We start from the raw sequence: 19,264 nt of genomic DNA, 5'->3' as shown, positions 1-19,264 counted from the left end.
TAGTCTATGAACATGTAATATCTTTCCATTTGTTTGTGTCTAACTTCTTTCATCAGTGTTTTATGATGTTTAGTGTACAGACCTTTCACCTCCTTGGTTAAGTTTGTAGTTAAGTATTTCATTCTTTCTGAAACTATTGTAAATGAGATTGTTTCCTTAATTTCTATTTATTTATTAATTTTTTTGACAAGGAGTTTCACTCTTGTTGCCCAGGCTGGAGTGCAGTGGCGTGATCTTGGCTCACTGCAACCTCTGCCTCCCAAGTTCAAGTGATTCTCCTGCTTCAGCTTCGCAAGTAGCCTCAATACAGGTGCCTGCCATGATACCTGGCTAATTTTTTGTATTTTTAGCAGAGATGGGGTTTCACCATGTTGGACAGGCTAGTCTCGAACTCCTGACCTCAAGTGATCCACCCATCTCGGCCTCCCAAAGTGCTGGAATTACAAATGTGTGCCACTGCGCCTGGCCCTTAATTTCTCTTTAGAGCAAGGTTTTTTTCTTTTTTGAGCTTTATTGAAGTGTAATTGACATAGAGTAAACTTCACAAATGTAATGTGTACATTTTGATGAGTTTTGACTTATGTATACATCTGTAATGTTATCACCATAATTAAGATAATGAGTACAACCATCACCTCCAGAAGTTTCTTCATGCTCTTTAATAATCCCTTCCTTCTTCCCTGCCCCTTTCCTCCTTGCCTCCTAATCCCCAAGCAACCACTAAAGATTAATCTGTATTTTCTAAAATTTCATATAAATGGAATCATAGAGTATGAGCCCTTTTTTCTGGCTTCTTCAATTCAGCATGATTATTTTGAGGTTCATCCATGTTGCTGTATATAACAGTAATTTGTTTCTTTTTATTGCTGGAGTTGTATTCTGTTGTATGGATATACCATCATTTGTTTATCAGTTCACCTGTTGATAGACATTTGGGTTGTTTTCAGTTTTTTTGGCTATTAAAAATAAAGCTGGCTGGGCACAGTGGCTCACACCTGTAATCCTAGCACTTTGAGAGACCAAGGTGAACAGATCATTTGAACCCAGGAGTTTGAGACCAGCATGGGTAACATAGGAAGACCCCGACTCTGTTTTAAAAAGTAAAATAATAAATAAAATAAAAATATTTAATAAAATAAAATATCAAAAAATAAAGCTACTATGAGCTGTGGTAGTAAATTTATTTTTTAATTTATTTAATGTTTGCATGTCATAACAAAATACTGCCTTTTAGTTGAAAGGAAACATTTCCTGGTACTCTGAGATGCCATATGTGTCAGCACTAGAGATGTATAGCAGCCGTGTATCCATCATGAGAATAATTCCATTGTTTAGCATTTCAACAAAGAACTGAAGATGAGTAAATTATGGTATAAAAGGAGTCATGTTAAGCTCCTAAACCTTTGCTACATAGGATTATGTCTAGATAATTGTGAGTGTGGTTATAAAACTGTGAAAATGCCATTCATATATATATTTTTGAGACGGAGTCTCACTCTGTCGCCCAATCTGAAGTGCAGTGGTGTGATCTTAACTCACTGCAACCTCCGCCTCCTGGGTTCAAGCAATTCTCCTGCCTCAGCCTCCCAAGTAGCTGGGATTATAGACGCTTGCAACCACACCCGGCTCATTTTTGTATTTTTAGTAGAGACGAGGTTTCACCATGTTGGCCAGGCTGGTCTAGAACTCCTGGCCTCAAGTGATCTGCCTGCCTTGTCCTCCAAAAGTGCTGGGATTACAGACCTGAGCCACTGAGCCACTGTGTCCAGCCTAAATATCTTCATTTGTTTGTTTTTTGAGACGGTGTCTTGCCCTGTCGCCCAGGCTGGAATGCAGTGGTGCGATCTCGGCTCACTGCAACCTCTGCTTCCTGGGTTCAAGTGATTCTCCTGCATAGCAGGGATTACAGGCGCCTGCCACCATGCCCAGCTAATTTTTGTATTTTTAGTAGAGATGGGGTTTCACCACATTGGCCAGGCTGGTCTCGAACTCCTGACCTCAAGTGATCCTCCCACCTCGGCCTCCCAAAGTGCTGGGATTACAAGTGTGAGCCACCGAGCCCAGCCCCCAATTCGTAATTTCTGAAAGAGAAGTTTACCTACCAAGTGGAGATCTCAGATAGTAACTGAAAGCAGAAAGGAAAGCAGAGAGGAAAGAGTTGTAGGAAATATCTTTGCAGATTTTCCCATCTCAGAGGAGTCAGTAGATACCATTTCAATCTTCCAATTATAAATAGGGAAATTTATATTGAAATTTGAAAATTTTTTTTCATGTAACCACATGTTATTCAAAACAGGAAGCCTGCTTTCTGAATCATTAAAGAGACTAATAAGAAAAATATATCCTGTATGGAAAAGATAGAAAATAATGTATACAGCATGGAAATCACCTTTACTTAAAAGACTGAAAGAACTTTTAAAATTATCTTTACTTGGCATATTTCTTGGAAGAAATTTCTTCACAGTGTTGTGTCTTTTCTAAATTATCTTGACTTTTATTCTTACCTTACCGAATGTGTTAATCATGAATGGATAATGCATTATAACAAGTACCTTTTTAGGTACAAGATGATATTTTGATGGAAACTTACTCTTCTTGGACATGATTATATTGATGACCTAACATTGAACCATCTTTGCATAACTAAAATAAATCCCACTTGGATTTAGTAGATTATTCTTTATAGATTTGATTTGCTAGCATTTTAATATTTACAGCTATATAAAAAGGGATATCTGAGGTTTTCTTTTATGTTTACTGTGGTAGGTTTTAGTGTCAGGGCTAGCATTGTGAAACAATTGAGAAACTTTCTATCTTTTACTTCTTCATATATTCATTGGTTGGGTTCTGGAGTCAGGAAAGGGGGAAGAAATTTTAGTTCTTCTCCTCCTACGTCACTCACCTAGGACTCTGACTAAAATCAATAGTACTATAATTAAATTATATAGTTTACTGCTTAGCTAGGTTTTTGGGGGAACCAGCTTGGGAACCAAATTACCATCTCAGGCCATTTTTTTCCTTTATGAAAAACTCGTAGCAAATTCTAGATAATTAAAAGAGTGTGTACTAGTTAATTAAAAGATTTGTGTGTATTTCTCTCTCCCATCATCTTCTTTCACTGCCAGCATGATCATGTGGCTGTGTATTATCCTCTGGCAGCCGCCCATCTAATGAATTTATTTTGGCTTCTGTTACCTGGTATTTAATCTGAGTATTTTGAGTGCTAAAACATATTAGTAAACCTGTTGAAAGCCTGGCTCTAGAAACAAAGCCTAACTCACACACTTCTGGTGAGACTTTGATACAACTTTCTGTGTGGCAGTTAGGCAATTCTTTACATCATCTTTTTTTTTGACCCAGCACTTCTGTTCATAGAAGATAATCTGAAAGAAATCATTGCAGATATACGGGATGATTTAGTTACAGTGATGCACAGTTGAAGCATCTTTTATAAATGTAAAGATGTATAAACAACTTGAATGCTCAGCAGTAGGGAAGTAGTTAAATGAATATAGATAATTAAGTAATGGAATATTAAGTAGCCATAGAGAGTTACTGATAAATATATGTGTGACAGTGAAAGTTGTCTGTAATATATTAAGTGAAAAAAAATTTTACAAAACTTAAAGGCCCCATAAAATCCCATTTTGAAAAATAGGTTTGTAAATGCATGCACACAGCCTGGAATAACACATACTGAAGTAAAGGTAGTGGTGATCTCTTGGAGGCATGAGATTATGGGTAACTGTTTTCTTCTTTTCTATTAGTGTATCAGCTTTTCTGGAATGAACGTATATTACTACTGAAATAAGGAAAAAAATCACCCTTTTTTAAAAGGAACAAATGCCAGCACACATAGAAGATGTAGAAATTATATCTCCATAAGAAGTAATGCATAACTAGAAAATCATTCCAAATAAAATGATATGAACATTGAGTTTTTAATTGTTTAGTCCCTACTATCTCTGGAGACACTAAGTCTTAAGCAGAAAAACCAAACCAAGTGCAGATCTCCTAGAAGCCTCATTTAGAAGGATCCAAGTCTGTTCTTATCACATCTGTTTTCAAAAAAAAATATTTTGCTCTCGTTATGCTTGAAAGGAGTTCTTTAACTTAAAAATTTTATGTGTTCTAATTATTTCTGTTGGGTTATTTGACAGACCGCCTGGACATTAGGGCAGCCCGGATTCTTCTGGATAATGACCATTATGCCATGGAAAAATTGAAGAAAAGAGTGCTGGAATACTTGGCTGTCAGACAGCTGAAAAATAACCTGAAGGGCCCAATCCTGTGCTTTGTTGGCCCTCCTGGGGTTGGTAAAACAAGTGTGGGAAGATCAGTGGCCAAGACTCTAGGTCGAGAGTTCCATAGGATTGCACTTGGAGGAGTATGTGATCAGTCTGACATTCGAGGACACAGGTAGAACACTTCTCTCAGTTTAATCTCTGATTCCTCTTTCTTTTTAATTGACTAGAGCTCCCTAAAAGCTTAGGCATAGCATACGTCTGTTTTCTTTAAAGGGCTATTTGTGGTACCTTCAATGGAAAGGACATTTACAAGACTTATCAGCTAGCCTAGAGCCTCTAAGCACCCAAACTGACCTTAGTTTTGTTTGACAGTGGATATCTACTCTGTGCCTCAGCTTTCCTGGAATCTCATTTGAATGTAATTATAAGTTATTTATGATTGGATATTATTATATCTTTACACTCTTTTCAACCCAGTAGCGGTCCATAAATAACCTCTAACTCTTAGAGTTAAACAAAGTAACTGCAATAGGGAGGGCCAATAGGAGGAGGTAGGAAGTCTTTAATAACAAGCTTGTTCTGATTGCAGTCTAAGCTTCCTTTTATGAAGGTTGGTTTATATTATGAATATGAGTAATAAGGATAAATGTTAGCGTAATTATTAAGGCTTATTCTTGCATTTTGGACTCACTTTCTATCAAAAAACAATAAACTGTAAGAACTGTCTCTCTAGGCTGGGTGCAGTGGCTCATGCCTGTAATCCTAACACTTTGGGAAGCTGAGATGGGTGGATTGTTTGAGCCCAACAGTTTGAGACCAGCTTGGGCAACATAGGGAAACACTTTTGTCTCTACAAAATTTATATTTAAATTTTAAATTTTAATTTTTGTCTCTACAAAAATTAAAAAATCAGGCAGGCACAGTGGCATGCACCTGTGGTCTCAGCTACTCAGGAGGCTGAGGTGGGAGAATCATTTAGGCCTGGGAAGGTCCAGGCTGCAGTGAGCCATGATTGTCCCACTGCTCACCAGCCTGGAGACAGAGACATTATCTCAAAAAACAAACAAACAACAACAACGAAACTGTTTCTGATTCATCTGACATTATTAGAATCAGATTTGCATGTTGCATTCATTGTTTTCCCTGATCTCTCTGTTGATCTGATGGAAGATGCCTTGGGAAGGTATGAATTTACATTTCATGGTTTAAAGGATTCATAGCAATTGTAAGTTGTGAGAAAACATACCTATAGTGTATGTGTTAAAGAACATGTTTAAATGTAGAAACCATGAACTGCTTATAAAAGAATATGATGCTTTTTAAATATCTTGTTCTCTATTATTCAAAGGGATCCCTATCCATAGACAGGGATGGGAAACTGTTTCAGAAACTTTTCTATGAGAAATGGTTATTTTTATTCTCTTTTATTTGCTCACTTAAAATTCTTATGCATTTAAAAAAAATCATTACTGGCCTTGTGTGGTAGCTCACACCTGTAATCCCAGCACTTTAGGAGGCCAAGGCAGGCAGATTACTTGAGCTCAGGAGTTCAAGACCAGCCTGGGCAACATGGTGAGACCCCATCTCTAAAAAAATAATAAATTTTAAAAAAGAATCATCACGGCCGGGCGCGGTGCCTCAAGCCTGTAATCCCAGCACTTTGGGAGGCCGAGACGGGCGGATCACGAGGTCAGGAGATCGAGACCATCCTGGCGAACACGGTGAAACCCCGTCTCTACTAAAAAAATACAAAAAAACTAGCCGGGCGAGGTGGCGGGCGCCTGTAATCCCAGCCACTTGGGAGGCTGAGGCAGGAGAATGGCGTGAACCCGGGAGGCGGAGCTTGCAGTGAGCTGAGATCCGGCCACTGCACTCCAGCCTGGGTGACACAGCGAGACTCCGTCTCAAAAAAAAAAAAAAGAATCATCACAAGATTTTAGTAAATAAACAATGAGGGGTGCAGATCAGAGTAGAGGATTGATTTGGGTGATTTCTTTCTTTTTTTTTTTTTTTTTTTTTTTTGAGGTGGAGTCTCGCTCTGTCGCCCGGACTGGAGTGCAGTGGCCAGATCTCAGCTCACTGCAAACTCCGCCTCCCGGGTTTACGCCATTCTCCTGCCTCAGCCTCCCGAGTAGCTGGGACTACAGGCGCCCGCCACCTCGCCCGGCTAGTTTTTGTATTTTTAGTAGAGACGGGGTTTCACCGTGTTAGCCAGGATGGTCTCGATCTCCTGACCTCGTGATCCGCCCGTCTCGGCCTCCCAAGATTTGGGTGATTTCTTCTGGCAATTTCAAAAGATATTTTTGTTGCCTAGACTTCTTATTCTTGCATGTACCACTAGAGGCTGTAGTTAGCTTTCGTAAAGGAATTGGCATTTCTCTTGGACCACACTTAAAGAAGCTGCGTCTAGGGCCTAAATCTTCTCATTTTAGCGACAGAGTAAGTCTTTGACGGCATTTAGAGAGTGAGTTTGTGGAATTATATGAAATTGACATCATAAGCACATGACACGTAGGTGATTTGTTCTTATTTCTTTTCACATTGGTATTGATTATTTGATAAGGCTTGGAAAGCACTTAGTTAATGTCTGACACACAGCATTCACTAAAAATTAGCTTTAACCATTTAAATTCTATTAATAAATTCTCAGGAGGACAAATTTAGATTTACAAGCTTCAGTATGAGTTTTTATAAATTTCAATCTGATTTTTTAAATTGCCTTCTAAAATATTTATCCTATTCTCAGCATTATTACTTAATTTATATGGCAGAATTAGGGAAAATGCATTTTTCTATTGCCTATTAATGGACAGTGTATAGTGTCATGGTTCTCACCACTTATGAACATCGTTGGATTAAAATAAATCTCTCTTTTAAATCCTTACTGACATCTAAAATTTGTTCTTTTTTTCAAGTGAATATGCTTTTGTGTGTGTGACTATATTAAGAAAATTGAGCCTAAAGAAAATAAGACTTGACTTTATGAGTCTTGTAAAAGGAGGTCATGTTACAATCACCATTGCCTAAAATATTTGTAAATATAACCTTTTTAGAAACGTATGTATGGAGGCTGTGATGGTTGCTGAGTAAAAAGTATCAGGATTTGTTTTGTGAATCATTTTATTCAGCCTGATTTTAGATACACCTTGCTGGTAGGTGTTACTTAGCTATCAGTATACCAGATGTTTGATTAACTAGTATAGTAGCCTGCCCTTGTGCTGTTGGGGACGTATTACCCATCTACCCCATAAATTATTAAAGCCTGTTGAAAAATTTTATTTCAAGGCCGGGCGCGGTGGCTCAAGCCTGTAATCCCAGCACTTTGGGAGGCCGAGACGGGTGGATCACGAGGTCAGGAGATCGAGACCATCCTGGCTAATACGGTGAAACCCCGTCTCTACTAAAAAATACAAAAAACCAGCCGGGCGACGAGGCGGCCGCCTGTAGTCCCAGCTACTCGGGAGGCTGAGACAGGAGAATGGCGTCAACCCGGGAGGCGGAGCTTGCAGTGAGCTGAGAGGCGGCCACTGCACTCCAGCCTGGGCGGCAGAGCAAGACTCCGTCTCAAAAAAAAAAAAAAAAAAAAAAAAAAAATTTATTTCAAACCCTGTTTGGAAGCACGTGGAGAATAGTGGGGTTCAGTTGTTGAGGAAAGGGTGAGGGCATACGTGCACTTAGGTCAGTTATGAATTGAAGGTGAATAGGAGGAGGAGAGAAAGAACAGTTGAGGATTCCAGCACAACCGTGGGTGTGCCTGGGGGAACATGCGGTTCCATGTGACAGTTAGGCATTTGGGAGACAACCCAGGTCTTGGCATTTGAGTACTGGTCACGTGCTCACAGTTAGAGTTCATGAAAAGTTTTGTTTTTCCTTAGCCTCTGAGTAGGCACCACTGTTCCGCAGTCTTAGAATAGCCAAGGAAAAAGAAAGCTGCTTTGTTACTGCCCTTGCTTATCCTCTCGATTTTGCCACTCACTCTCCCTGTTTTTCCATGTGTAGAACCCTGGCCTTTTGCTGAAAGTACCTGCGTATGAGAAGGAGGATGCCGATAAGTTGGGGATTTATTTTAAAAACAAGCAAAGATATATTTTTTAGGGTTAAGCAGTAATGAGGTGGGAGATGGGGAAGAAAAAGAAAGGCTTGCCTTAACATTTAATCCTACACTTGGAAAATAATAGTGACCTGACTAAACATTGGCTCATTTTTGTCTATATTGTTTTGAGTAGCTTAAAGGGAGAATAATATTTATACTATGTATTAACTCATTCAGTTTTTCAGTCTTTTTGACATTTCTCATTTGGGTTTATCTCCACTGTGATTTTTCTGTCCACTTTGTAAGCCACAAAATACCCATTCCCTTCTATCAATTTTAACAACTTAAATTTTTATATTTAAATATTACATTTAAGTAATGTAAATCAATTCACACAACGTAAATATAAAGTAACTTCTTTTAAGATGAAGTTTTATGAAATCATGTTTGCATAATTGTTTTTCATTTGTTCTTTGGTAAAAAGAAATAATATATTAATATTATGATATATCTTAAAACACTATTGATATTCACTCCTAGAAATAATTTATCAGCTGTTTATTTAGATAATAAAATTATATTATTGCGAGAAATCCTTGGCTCAACTTGCAAACAAGATGAGAAGAAAAATGACCTTGTGATTTCCACATTGATACATTTTCATATGTAACCTGAAATGGTAAAGTTATAAATAAACTATTTCATTATTATTTCTACAAGGGAAAAATAACTGAAACAGCAAGCCTCTAATATATTTTTTAGCATAGTGTACCAGATATATTATGGTTTGCCCACTATCCTTTCAACTTGTATTTGCATGCAACTCTTCGTTGCCTCTCCAAAACTTAGGTTTATTTTAAAGACTCAACCCAGGGCTTCCTCCATTAATGTAAGTGCAGTCAGTTATGATTTTACTCTTCTCTAAACTGACCACCTATTGTGCTCCTTTATAGAATACGGGCCTCTGGCATTTCTGCCATACAACTGTGGAGATGAAACATAAATACGTTTATAAAAAGTACAAGCTTTCTCAGGCAGGGGATTTATTATATATCTTCTTTATGTACCCCATGATGCTTATTTAACATGGTGCTAAATGTGGTGAGTGCTCTCTAGGTGTTTGTGAATTCATATAAGATTAAAACATAGTATTTTGGAAGTTGTGCAACCCTTCAGATGAGTACACCCGTACAAGTTAGTCTATGAAAAGATTTAGTAATGACTACCAGAAGAAGAAGAATTGCGTTTGTTTAAACATGCTATTATACATTAAAATCCCAGTTTCTTAAAGACTATTTTTCTTTTTGAGATCATTAGGATCTTTTTTAAACTGATTACTTTTTCAAGTTTGAGATACACCCACACACACCCACACACCCACCTACACCCACACCCACACCCACACCTACACATCCACACACCCTTGGTAGAAAATGTGAAAAAGGAAAAATGAAAGGAAAAAAAATTGTCATGTTTTTCTATCATACAAAGATAATCACTGTTAACATTTGTTTTGTACTGCCAAACTTATCATTGGATTTTAAGTAACAGAATTGTAATCCTGTCATTTTCACTTAACATTGTAACACTTAAACTCTTTTATATTCCAAATTCTTTGTAAATTTTATTTTAATGGTTTGCATTATAGCCTGAGGGAGCCCTTTAATCGAACAGGTAGGAAGAGTGGATGGTGAAATGCCTGTTTTTCTCTCTTGTCTGCTATAAAAGACATTTGCAAAAGTTACTTCCATGAGGCAGAAATTGAAATGGGACTCAGGTGTACTGATTTCTGCTCTTGTGCTTTTTCCAGGAAACCAGAAGTAAACTTTAAGTAGCTGTTGCTAATAACGATGAGCATCTTTGGAAAGCTCACTGTGTGCCAGGCACTGTGCTGTGTGCTTTACCTGTGTTCTCTCATGATCCTTTTATTAATACAACCCACCAAGTTGACACTATTATCCCCATCTTATAGGTGAGGAAACTGAGGCTTAGGTCAAGTAATTTGCCCAAAATAGTATTCAGAGGCTTGTACTATGTTACCTTTAGAGTGTTGATGGAAAGATGCTTTGAGTGCTGGAATGGTGGATCTGGTGGGAAACAGTCTTACAGCTCTATATCTAGCCACTACTCTGTGGTGAGACCCCGTCTCTGTCATAAAAGTGCTCACTGGCTCTTTAGAGGAGGTTATTATACCCATGAATAAAAACTAGGTCATAAGTAACCATCAGATGAATTATGGGGCCAGTAAATGCTGTAGACGTTGCATTATTGGAGCAGTCACTTTGTGAGAGGTAGTCAGAAAAAGTTTTTTAGAATTGTTGGGGTTTACGTAAGCAGGAAGAGGAGTATTAAGGGCAGGAAGGCACCATATTTTTAACAAAGGTAAAAAGTTTAAGAGCGTAATAGGATCTTGATTGTGGATGAAGCAAAAGAGTAACGGCAGCAAGTTGGGAAGATGAATGGGAGCTGGATTGTGAAAAGCCTCGAACTCCAGACAAAGGAGTTTGAACCTTATTCCGTAGGCTCTGGGAAGCAATGGAAAGTGTAAGAGGAATTGCTTATATACAATGTGAGTAGAATCTAGGATTCCACTTTTTTTAGAAAGGGTGCCTACCTAGAATATTATTTTCTCTCTGTAACTTTAGGTGCGGAATTGTCAGTACCTGTTTTTGAAGTTTACTCATCAAAAAAGGAAAGGCAAATAAATAACTGTAGCAAAAAATGACCTGTTAGAGGCTTTAAGATTCTTTTTAAAAATTCCCTTCCCTACCGCTCTTAAAAATCAGAGTAATGGCAAATCTGTAAGTTCTCTAGAAAAATAATTTGAAAGAATTTATTAATTCTGAGTCTTGTCTTTCTTGTATCTGATTCTGAAATCTTGAATATGCTAATTCCTTATATTAACAGGACAATGTTTATTGCATTTGCTTCCCTTGCCTTGGTCACCTTTCCTGGATGAAAGGCATTCCCACGATGTTTTTAAGGCTTGCTTGTCTTTTCAAAGGTCACTCTGTTTGTTCTGTCCTACTTTATACCAGTCATGTGGCAGAATTCAGGCCTGCTCTGTGAATCGGCTTTGTGCAGATCATGAGGTAACTGCGGCTGTTCCACTTCTCGTTGATCATTTTCTTCTCGGCGGTCAGGCTTTTTTATGCCTCTTCAGAGACAGCATTTGCTTTGCACAACGTAGACAGCAGGGTTATAATTAAAATTAGTAAATTGCTGCTTTCAGTTTTGCTGGCTTTGTAAAAAATGTACCTTTTTTGGTTTGATAAACATATGTGTTTTTATTTCATGCCACACTCTACATCTGTCATAATTATGTGGGTGATTCTGGTCCAAATATGATAAAGCATGCTCTCACATTTTAACATTCAACAAAATACCTGGCTGGCCGAATGTGGTTATTGCCAATTAGTGCATATGGGATGAATACAGTTTTGTTCAAAATGACAGAATAAGAATAATGGAATTCTGATATAAATACTGTTGAACCCAGATCCTCGTACTATAGTTAACAGATTATTGCCTCTGAAAATAAAAGAGATTGGAGTTTTTCTTTTTTGTTGTTGTTTTTGGTCTACATTCTGAGTGGCCCTTTGAACCGATTTTAATCTCCTTTATGAAGATGATGATGTTTTAGCTGCCCTGGGGCAGCCATTTCAGTGTATATAAAGGTGGTTGTGTTGGGTAGGGGATGCTCTGGAAAATCATGGAAAGCATGGGAATTCATAGGGTACTTTGGACATTTTGGAATCTTGAAGAGTAAGAACCGTAACTGGTGACTCAAGTGTCGTGTTTCTTCATTTCACCAAATGGCAAATGTGATACAGTTCTTCCAATATCATGGGCAACTTGTAACCAGAATTAAGTAGAAGATAAGGTTGGAATTGAATATAATAACTTTTGATTTATCGTCGTGCCTTTTAAATACATAGTACCTCTTTGCTATATTATGGTGATAGCTAAATGATCTTTTCACATACCTAAGTTTCGATTTCTGCATGGGGTCGCTCCTGCCTCCTGACATCTCACACTGGAAATGTGCTGCTTGCTTTCTCTAGGCGCACCTATGTTGGCAGCATGCCTGGGCGCATCATCAACGGCTTGAAGACTGTGGGAGTGAACAACCCAGTGTTCCTATTAGATGAGGTTGACAAACTGGGAAAAAGTCTACAGGGTGATCCCGCAGCAGCTCTGCTCGAGGTAAGATTTGGAAAATTCCCTGTCTGTCTTCATACTGGAAGAGTATGGAGGAAGGTTGATAATCGTACTCAAATGATATACACAGTGGTGTAGCTTTAGTTATGGGAAAAACAGTTTGATACTGGCTGAGGTCTGAGCAATTTGGCGCTTCAGTTAAAATGTTTTTGAGATTTCTTTCACTAAGTCCCCTCTTTTTTTCTTTTCCTTTTCTATTTTAATCAAATAGTTTAACAAAATTTTGTGCACACTTGTTATCTAGAGACCAACAATTCTACACAGTTATGGCAAAAACAGCAAGCAAGTCTCCTCCCTGGGGTCCTCCATGCCCTCTTCTGCACTGTGACCTCTAACTTTTAGTTGATTAACCCTACTTTCAAAATAGCATGGCTATCTTGCACTTCTTGGTTTTTGTTTGTTTGTTTTTTTAGTTTTTGTCATTTTCTTTTTTTTTTTTTTTTTTTTTTTTGAGACGGAGTCTCGCTCTGTCACCTAGGCTGGAGTGCTGTGGCTGGATCTCAGCTCACTGCAAGCTCTGCCTCCCGGGTTTATGCCATTCTCCTGCCTCAGCCTCCCAGGTAGCTGGGACTACAGGCGCCGCCACCTTGCCCGGCTAGTTTTTTGTAGTTTTTAGCAGAGATGGGGTTTCACCGTGTTAGCCAGGATGGTCTCAATCTCCTGACCTTGTGATCTGCCCGTCTCGGCCTCCCAAAGTGCTGGGATTACAGGCTTGAGCCACTGCGCCTAGCCTAGTTTTTGTCATTTCTATGGACTCCCCCCAACAGGAGGTGAAGATTTTACCTTTTTTCTTCCCTTGTCCCCACTGTACCATTTTTATATCCTAGATCGCACAATAAGAAGTTTTTCTTCTTTCTGTTACATCCATATTAGTATTTACATTATTCTGATTATGTAAATGTTTTTCACAGCAGGAGGCACGTGGTAAACTATGATCACTTTTCCTGTTCCTGTTTTTGTTTTTCTCTATGTTTTAAAAATCTTTTCAGAGTTAATTGTCTTATTTCTTTTGTTTGCTTTTTCATCAGTCGTCTAATTCTGTCAAGACATTCAGACACTTTAGGTGTTCTATCCATTTTATCTTAAAGCGTCCAATCTGAACTGGTTGTTTTTGACATCCGGTTCTTTATGGCTGCCTCCTAGGTTCTCCCTTCACCTCTCACCATGTTGGATTTCCTGTCTCCCGTATTCCATTTCTTGCTCTTTCTTGGTCCATTCCCTCATTTTTGTGGTGTTAACTCCCTGATAGTTTCCCGAGAAAGCTTGCATGAGTGGTAAATGTTTTAGACTTTGCATATCTGAAAATGTCTTTATGTTTCCCTCATACTTGATTGGTAATTTGAGTATAGAATTCTGGTAAAAAATAATTTTTCTACAGAATTGTACTTTGCCTCCATTTTACTTCACTTTCCCATTTCAGTGTTGCTGTTGGTAAGACTGATTCCATTCAGTTCCTATCCTTTCAGACCTGCTTTACCCTGAAAACTTTCAGGTTCTTCCCTTTATCCTGGGATTCCGAAATTTCATAATAATCTGCCTTGGCACGGGTTTCTTTTCATGCATTTTTGCTCATTCTTTCTTTGAATTCTTCCTTTTCTTTGGTTCTAAAATGTTTTCTTAAATTCTTTTATTGATGATTTTTCCCCTTTATTTTTTGGAACTCCCATGACTTGGATATTACATTTCTGACTTACCTTTCCTTTCCTATTAGTCGCCACTGTTATGTTTTGCTCTGCTTTCTGTGTAGACTTTCTCAGATTTATCTTTGAAAAACCCTCTGAGTTTATTATTTCTTTTTTTTTTTTTTGAGACGGAGTCTCGCTCTGTTGCCCAGGCTGGAGTGCAGTGGCCGGATCTCAGCTCACTGCAAGTTCCACCTCTGGGGTTCACGCCATTCTCCTGCCTCAGCCTCCCGAGTAGCTGGGACTACAGGCGCCCGCCTCCTCGCCCGGCTACTTTTTTGTATTTTTTAGTAGAGACAGGGGTTTCACCATGTTAGCCAGGATGGTCTCGATCTCCTGACCTTGTGATCCGCCCGTCTCGACCTCTCAAAGTGCTGGGATTACAGGCTTGAGCCACTGCGCCCGGCGAGTTTATTATTTCAAAAACTTTTTTTCTCTGCATGTTCTTTTATAGTATCCTGTTCTTGTTACATAGTTGTAATATATCTTATCTCCATGAGAAAGATACTTATATTTTTTAAAATTTTACTTCTCTTACCACTCGGTATATTAAAAAGAAAAAGAAAAAAGTTACTTCTCTTTAAGCTGCTTTAATCTGTTTATTATGTATTTCTTTTCATCTCTTTTATATTAGAGTCTTTCATTAGACATCTGGACATTTTTGTTTGTGTGTTTATATTTAATAGTAAGGAACAAAAAGGCTGATTGGAGGCTATGAGCATAGGAGTGGGGCTTATCAACAGTGAGTTCCACAATAGAGTGGCCTGGCTGGGCTGTTTGGTTGAGGAATCTTCTACTCAATTAACTTTAAGTCTTCCTTCTTAGGATGGTCAGATTCCTCAGAGAAGACTCTTCATATCTCTTGCCTTGAGAATGAAGGCCTGGCTGCCATCATTCTGGGAACCCAGCAGGGGAAGAATGATTGGGGTCAGGGGTATCACTGCATTCGGCATCTGTATATATGCATTCACCCAAGCTCTTGTTTTCAGCATAGTATATGTTCTTCTCAGCTGTGCCCAGGGTCCAGTGTGCAGAGAACCACTGTTTTATGTTCTTAAGAAAATAAACTTCCAGTGTTTTGCTGGGGTGGGGGAGAGGATCTGGGATCTGACTGCTTCCTAAATTTATTTCAGCCAGTCCTCCTTATTTTAGCACATCAGCCCCTCCTCCCTTTTACCCTTGTTTAAAATATTATTAATGCAAATTGATTTGTAACCTTGAGGAAACCTTACTTTGTGGAAGTTTTTAATTTTTTCTTGTTTATTTCTGTGCTTTGAGCTCCCTCATGCTTTCTGTTTTTTTTCTGTTTTTGTGATCTTAGAAGAGGATGGCCTGGGACATGTGTCTTATTAAGCAGGAGACCATACATTCTGGTTTGTCTGGCACATTCCCAGTTTATGCCTAATATTAAGTGCACCGTTTTTTGGTCTCAGAAGTGGGTTTTGTTTGGATGATAAAAAAATACAGTTACCTTACTTAAAAGCCCCGGTGTTTGGAGGTAAGAGTTTGATTTGGTTCAGTTTTGCTATTTTTTATTGAAAGATCATTACCTTCTGGCTCCATAACTGGTTTACTCTGGTTCATTTTACTATGAAGAGTAAAATAGTGAACATTATTTAAGATTTTAGTAGTTTCTTATATAATATCTTTAGACTTTCAGTTTAATTTATATTGAGACATTTTTTCAGGTTATCTGACAGATTTTCCCATTAGACACTTACAGTTATCCTGTTGAAAAGAATTTTAGAGTACTTCCCTAACACTTAAATTTTTTCAACAACTGTTTTGAAGCAAGTTCACCAAAGACAGCTTTACAGGTAGTAGATGATTAAGTCCCCTGTTTATTTGTTCAGTTGATACACACTGTGTTTTAGGTCTTCACCTATATATACTTTGTAATGATTCAATAGTATTTGTTAAATTAATCTTTGGTAACAAGCAGCTAACATAATGATATTTTCTTGTCTGATGTAGACCTTGGTACTCACTTTTTTGGCAGTCGATTTATTAGCATTCAAAAAAATAAGTATGAAAACCTCAAATGGTATCTCAAAGTGAATGCCCCTGGGCCCACGTACTAATCACTGTAGTTCAGTTATGAATAGCATCGGTTCCTTACAGACTATAAATGCTATAAAATGAAGCAAAACATACATGTGGAGGAACTGAGTATCTTGGTACCTGACATCATCTTCCTCCCTGCTTGCCCAAGTCCTGGGTAAAAACCTCAGACCTCACAGATTGTTGAAACAGTTAAATAACAATACATGTTAAAGCACTTTATAAATGGTAAAGTACTCTACAGATATTACTTTAATATCCACTGATATGTGTCCATTTTGAAAGCCACTTGCTGTTTCCATTGCCAGTAGGTTCACTTAAATTTAAAAAAAGAACAAATTCAATTACACAACACTTTACATTTAAAGTGAATATTCCTGAGAGTTTGAAGACCCAGGTATAGTTTTTTTTTTTTTTTTTTTTTTTTTTTTTTGAGACGGAGTCTCGCTCTGCCGCCCAGGCTGGAGTGCAGTGGCCAGATCTCAGCTCACTGCAAGCTCCGCCTCCTGGGTTTAGGCCATTCTCCTGCCTCAGCCTCCCGAGTAGCTGGGACTACAGGCGGCCGCCACGTCGCCCGGCTAGTTTTTTGTATTTTTTAGTAGAGACGGGGTTTCACAGTGTTAGCCAGGATGGTCTCGATCTCCTGACCTCGTGATCCGCCCGTCTCGGCCTCCCAAAGTGCTGGGATTACAGGCTTGAGCCACCGCGCCCGGCCCAGGTATAGTTTTATCATCTTTCCACATAGAAAACCTACTTTAAAAAAATGATATCTAGATATTATTTGTAAAATGTATAAGATTATTTTATGTTTAAGCTAATTTATATTATTAAGGTAAGCTTAGTGAGGAAGGCATGTTGAAAGCTAGGCCTCTTATACCAGATAGCCAAGTTGTGAGTTCAGAGGAAAAATTCTCAAAGGAAATTAGATATGCTATTCGAGTGAACACACCGATGATAAGAAAGTGAAATGGCCTTATTGCTGATATGAAGAAAGTTTTAGTGGTCTGGATAAAAGATCAAGCCAACCACAACATTCCCTTAAGCCAAAGCCAGTCCAGAGCAAGGCCCTAAGGCTCTTCAGTTCTGTGAAAGCTCAGAGAGGTGAGAAAGCTGCAGAAGAAAAATCTGAAGCTAACAGAAGTTGGTTCATGAGATTTAAGGAAAGAAGCCATTTCCACAACATAAAGTGCAAAGGAAAGCAGGAAGTACTGATATATTGTAGAAGCTGCATCATGTTGTCCACAGCATCTAGCTAACATCATTGATAAAGGTGGCTACACTAAACAACAGATTTCCTGTGTAGATGAAACAGCCTTATCTTGTATTGGAAGAAGTGTCATCTAGGACTTTCATGGCTAGAGAAGTCAGTACCTGGCTTCAAAGCTTCAAAGGGCAGGCTAACTCTCTTGTTAGGGGCTAATGCAACTGGTGACTTTAAGATGAAGCCAGTGCTCATTGACCATTCTGAAAACCCTAAGGCCCTTAAGAATGATCCAGAATCTACTCTGCCTTTGTTCTGTAAATGGAACAAGAAAGCCTAGGTGACAGCGCATCTGTTTATAGCATGGTTTTACTGAATACTTTAAGCCCACTGTTGAAACCTACTGTTAAAAAAAAAAAAAGATTCTTTTGAAAATATTACTGCTCATTGTCAATGCTTCTGGTCACCCAAGAGCTGTGATGGAGATGTACAAGGAGATTAATATTGTTTTCATGCCTTATAAAACAACATCCATTCTGCAGCCCATGGATCAAGGAGTTATTTTAACTTTCAAGTCTTATTATTTAAGAAACACATTTTTTAAGGTTATTGCTCCTATAGATTATGATTCCTCTCATGCATCAGGGCGAAGTACATTGAAAACCACTAGAAAAGATTCACCGTTCTAGATGCCATTAAGAACATTCATGATTCGTGGGAGGAGGTCAAAATATCAACATGAACAGAAATTCAGGAAGAGTTGATTCCAGCCCTCATGGATGACTTTGAGGGGTTCAGGACTTCAGCAGGAGGAAGTTACTTCAGATGTGGTAGAAATAGCAAGAGAACTAGAATTAGAACCCAAAGATGTGACTGAAATACTGCAATCTCGTGATAAAACTTGAACAGATGAGGAGTTGCTTCTTACTTATGAGCAAAGAAAGTGGGTTTCTTGAAATGGAATCTACTCCTGGTAAAGATGCTATGAACCTTACTGAAATGACAACCTTGATGCTATGAACCTTGTTGAAATTCTAAACAATTTAGAATATTATGTAAACATAGTTGATAAAGGGAGCAACAGGGTTTGAGAGGATTGACTTCAATTTTGAAAGAAATTCTACTGTGGGTAAAATGCTATCAAACAGCAGTGCAGGCTATAAGGAATTATTTCATGAAAGGAAGAGTCAATAGATGAAGCAAATTTTACTGTTGCCTTATTTTAAGAAATCACCCACAACCACCCTAACTTTCAGCAGCCACCACCCTGATCAGTCATCAACCATCAGTATTGAGACAAGACACTCCACCAGCAAAATGGTAACAACTAACACTGAAGACTCAGGTGATTAGCATTTTATAGCAATAAAGTATATGTTAATTAAGGCATCTACATTTTTTTTTAGACATAATGCTATTGCACACTTAACAGACTATAGTATATAGTGTAAACATAACTTTTATATGCACTGGGAAACAGAAAAAAAATACATATGTCTCACTCTGTTGCAAAATTTGCTTTATTGCAGTGGTCTGGAATTGAACTCACAACGTCTCTTAGGTATGTCTGTATTGATTAGGGGTTGCAAATAAATTTTAGCGAGTAGGCAAATTTGCAAATATGGAATAATAAGGATCAACTGTAGTTACTGCTTTATGCCATTATCTTTTAAATCAGATGAGGAAAAGTTACATCAACAATATATTTACGCTGTCTTTTATGTTGGCAATGTCATCGCTTCTGCCAACGCTCTCTATTTCTTTGTGTGGATACCATCTAGTGTCCTTTAACTTCAGTCTTTCGTATTTCTTGTCTCAT

At 38.2% G+C, this 19,264-nt stretch overlaps 1 protein-coding gene across 1 annotated transcript in view; it reads left to right on the top strand.

Annotated features, from left to right (window-relative positions):
* LONP2 (lon peptidase 2, peroxisomal) overlaps window positions 1-19,264 on the top strand; it is a 108,963-nt gene that overhangs the window by 21,896 nt on the left and 67,803 nt on the right. Inside the window, exons 7-8 of the mRNA XM_010354870.1 lie at window positions 4,161-4,419; window positions 12,345-12,486. Of these exons, the coding sequence (XP_010353172.1) occupies window positions 4,161-4,419; window positions 12,345-12,486 (401 nt within the window). The remainder of the gene's footprint in view (window positions 1-4,160; window positions 4,420-12,344; window positions 12,487-19,264) is intronic.

Source organism: Rhinopithecus roxellana, chromosome 20 (genome assembly GCF_007565055.1).
Source record: "Rhinopithecus roxellana isolate Shanxi Qingling chromosome 20, ASM756505v1, whole genome shotgun sequence".
Taxonomy (NCBI): Eukaryota; Metazoa; Chordata; class Mammalia; order Primates; family Cercopithecidae; genus Rhinopithecus; species Rhinopithecus roxellana.
This window is presented reverse-complemented; position numbering and strand designations above follow the sequence as displayed.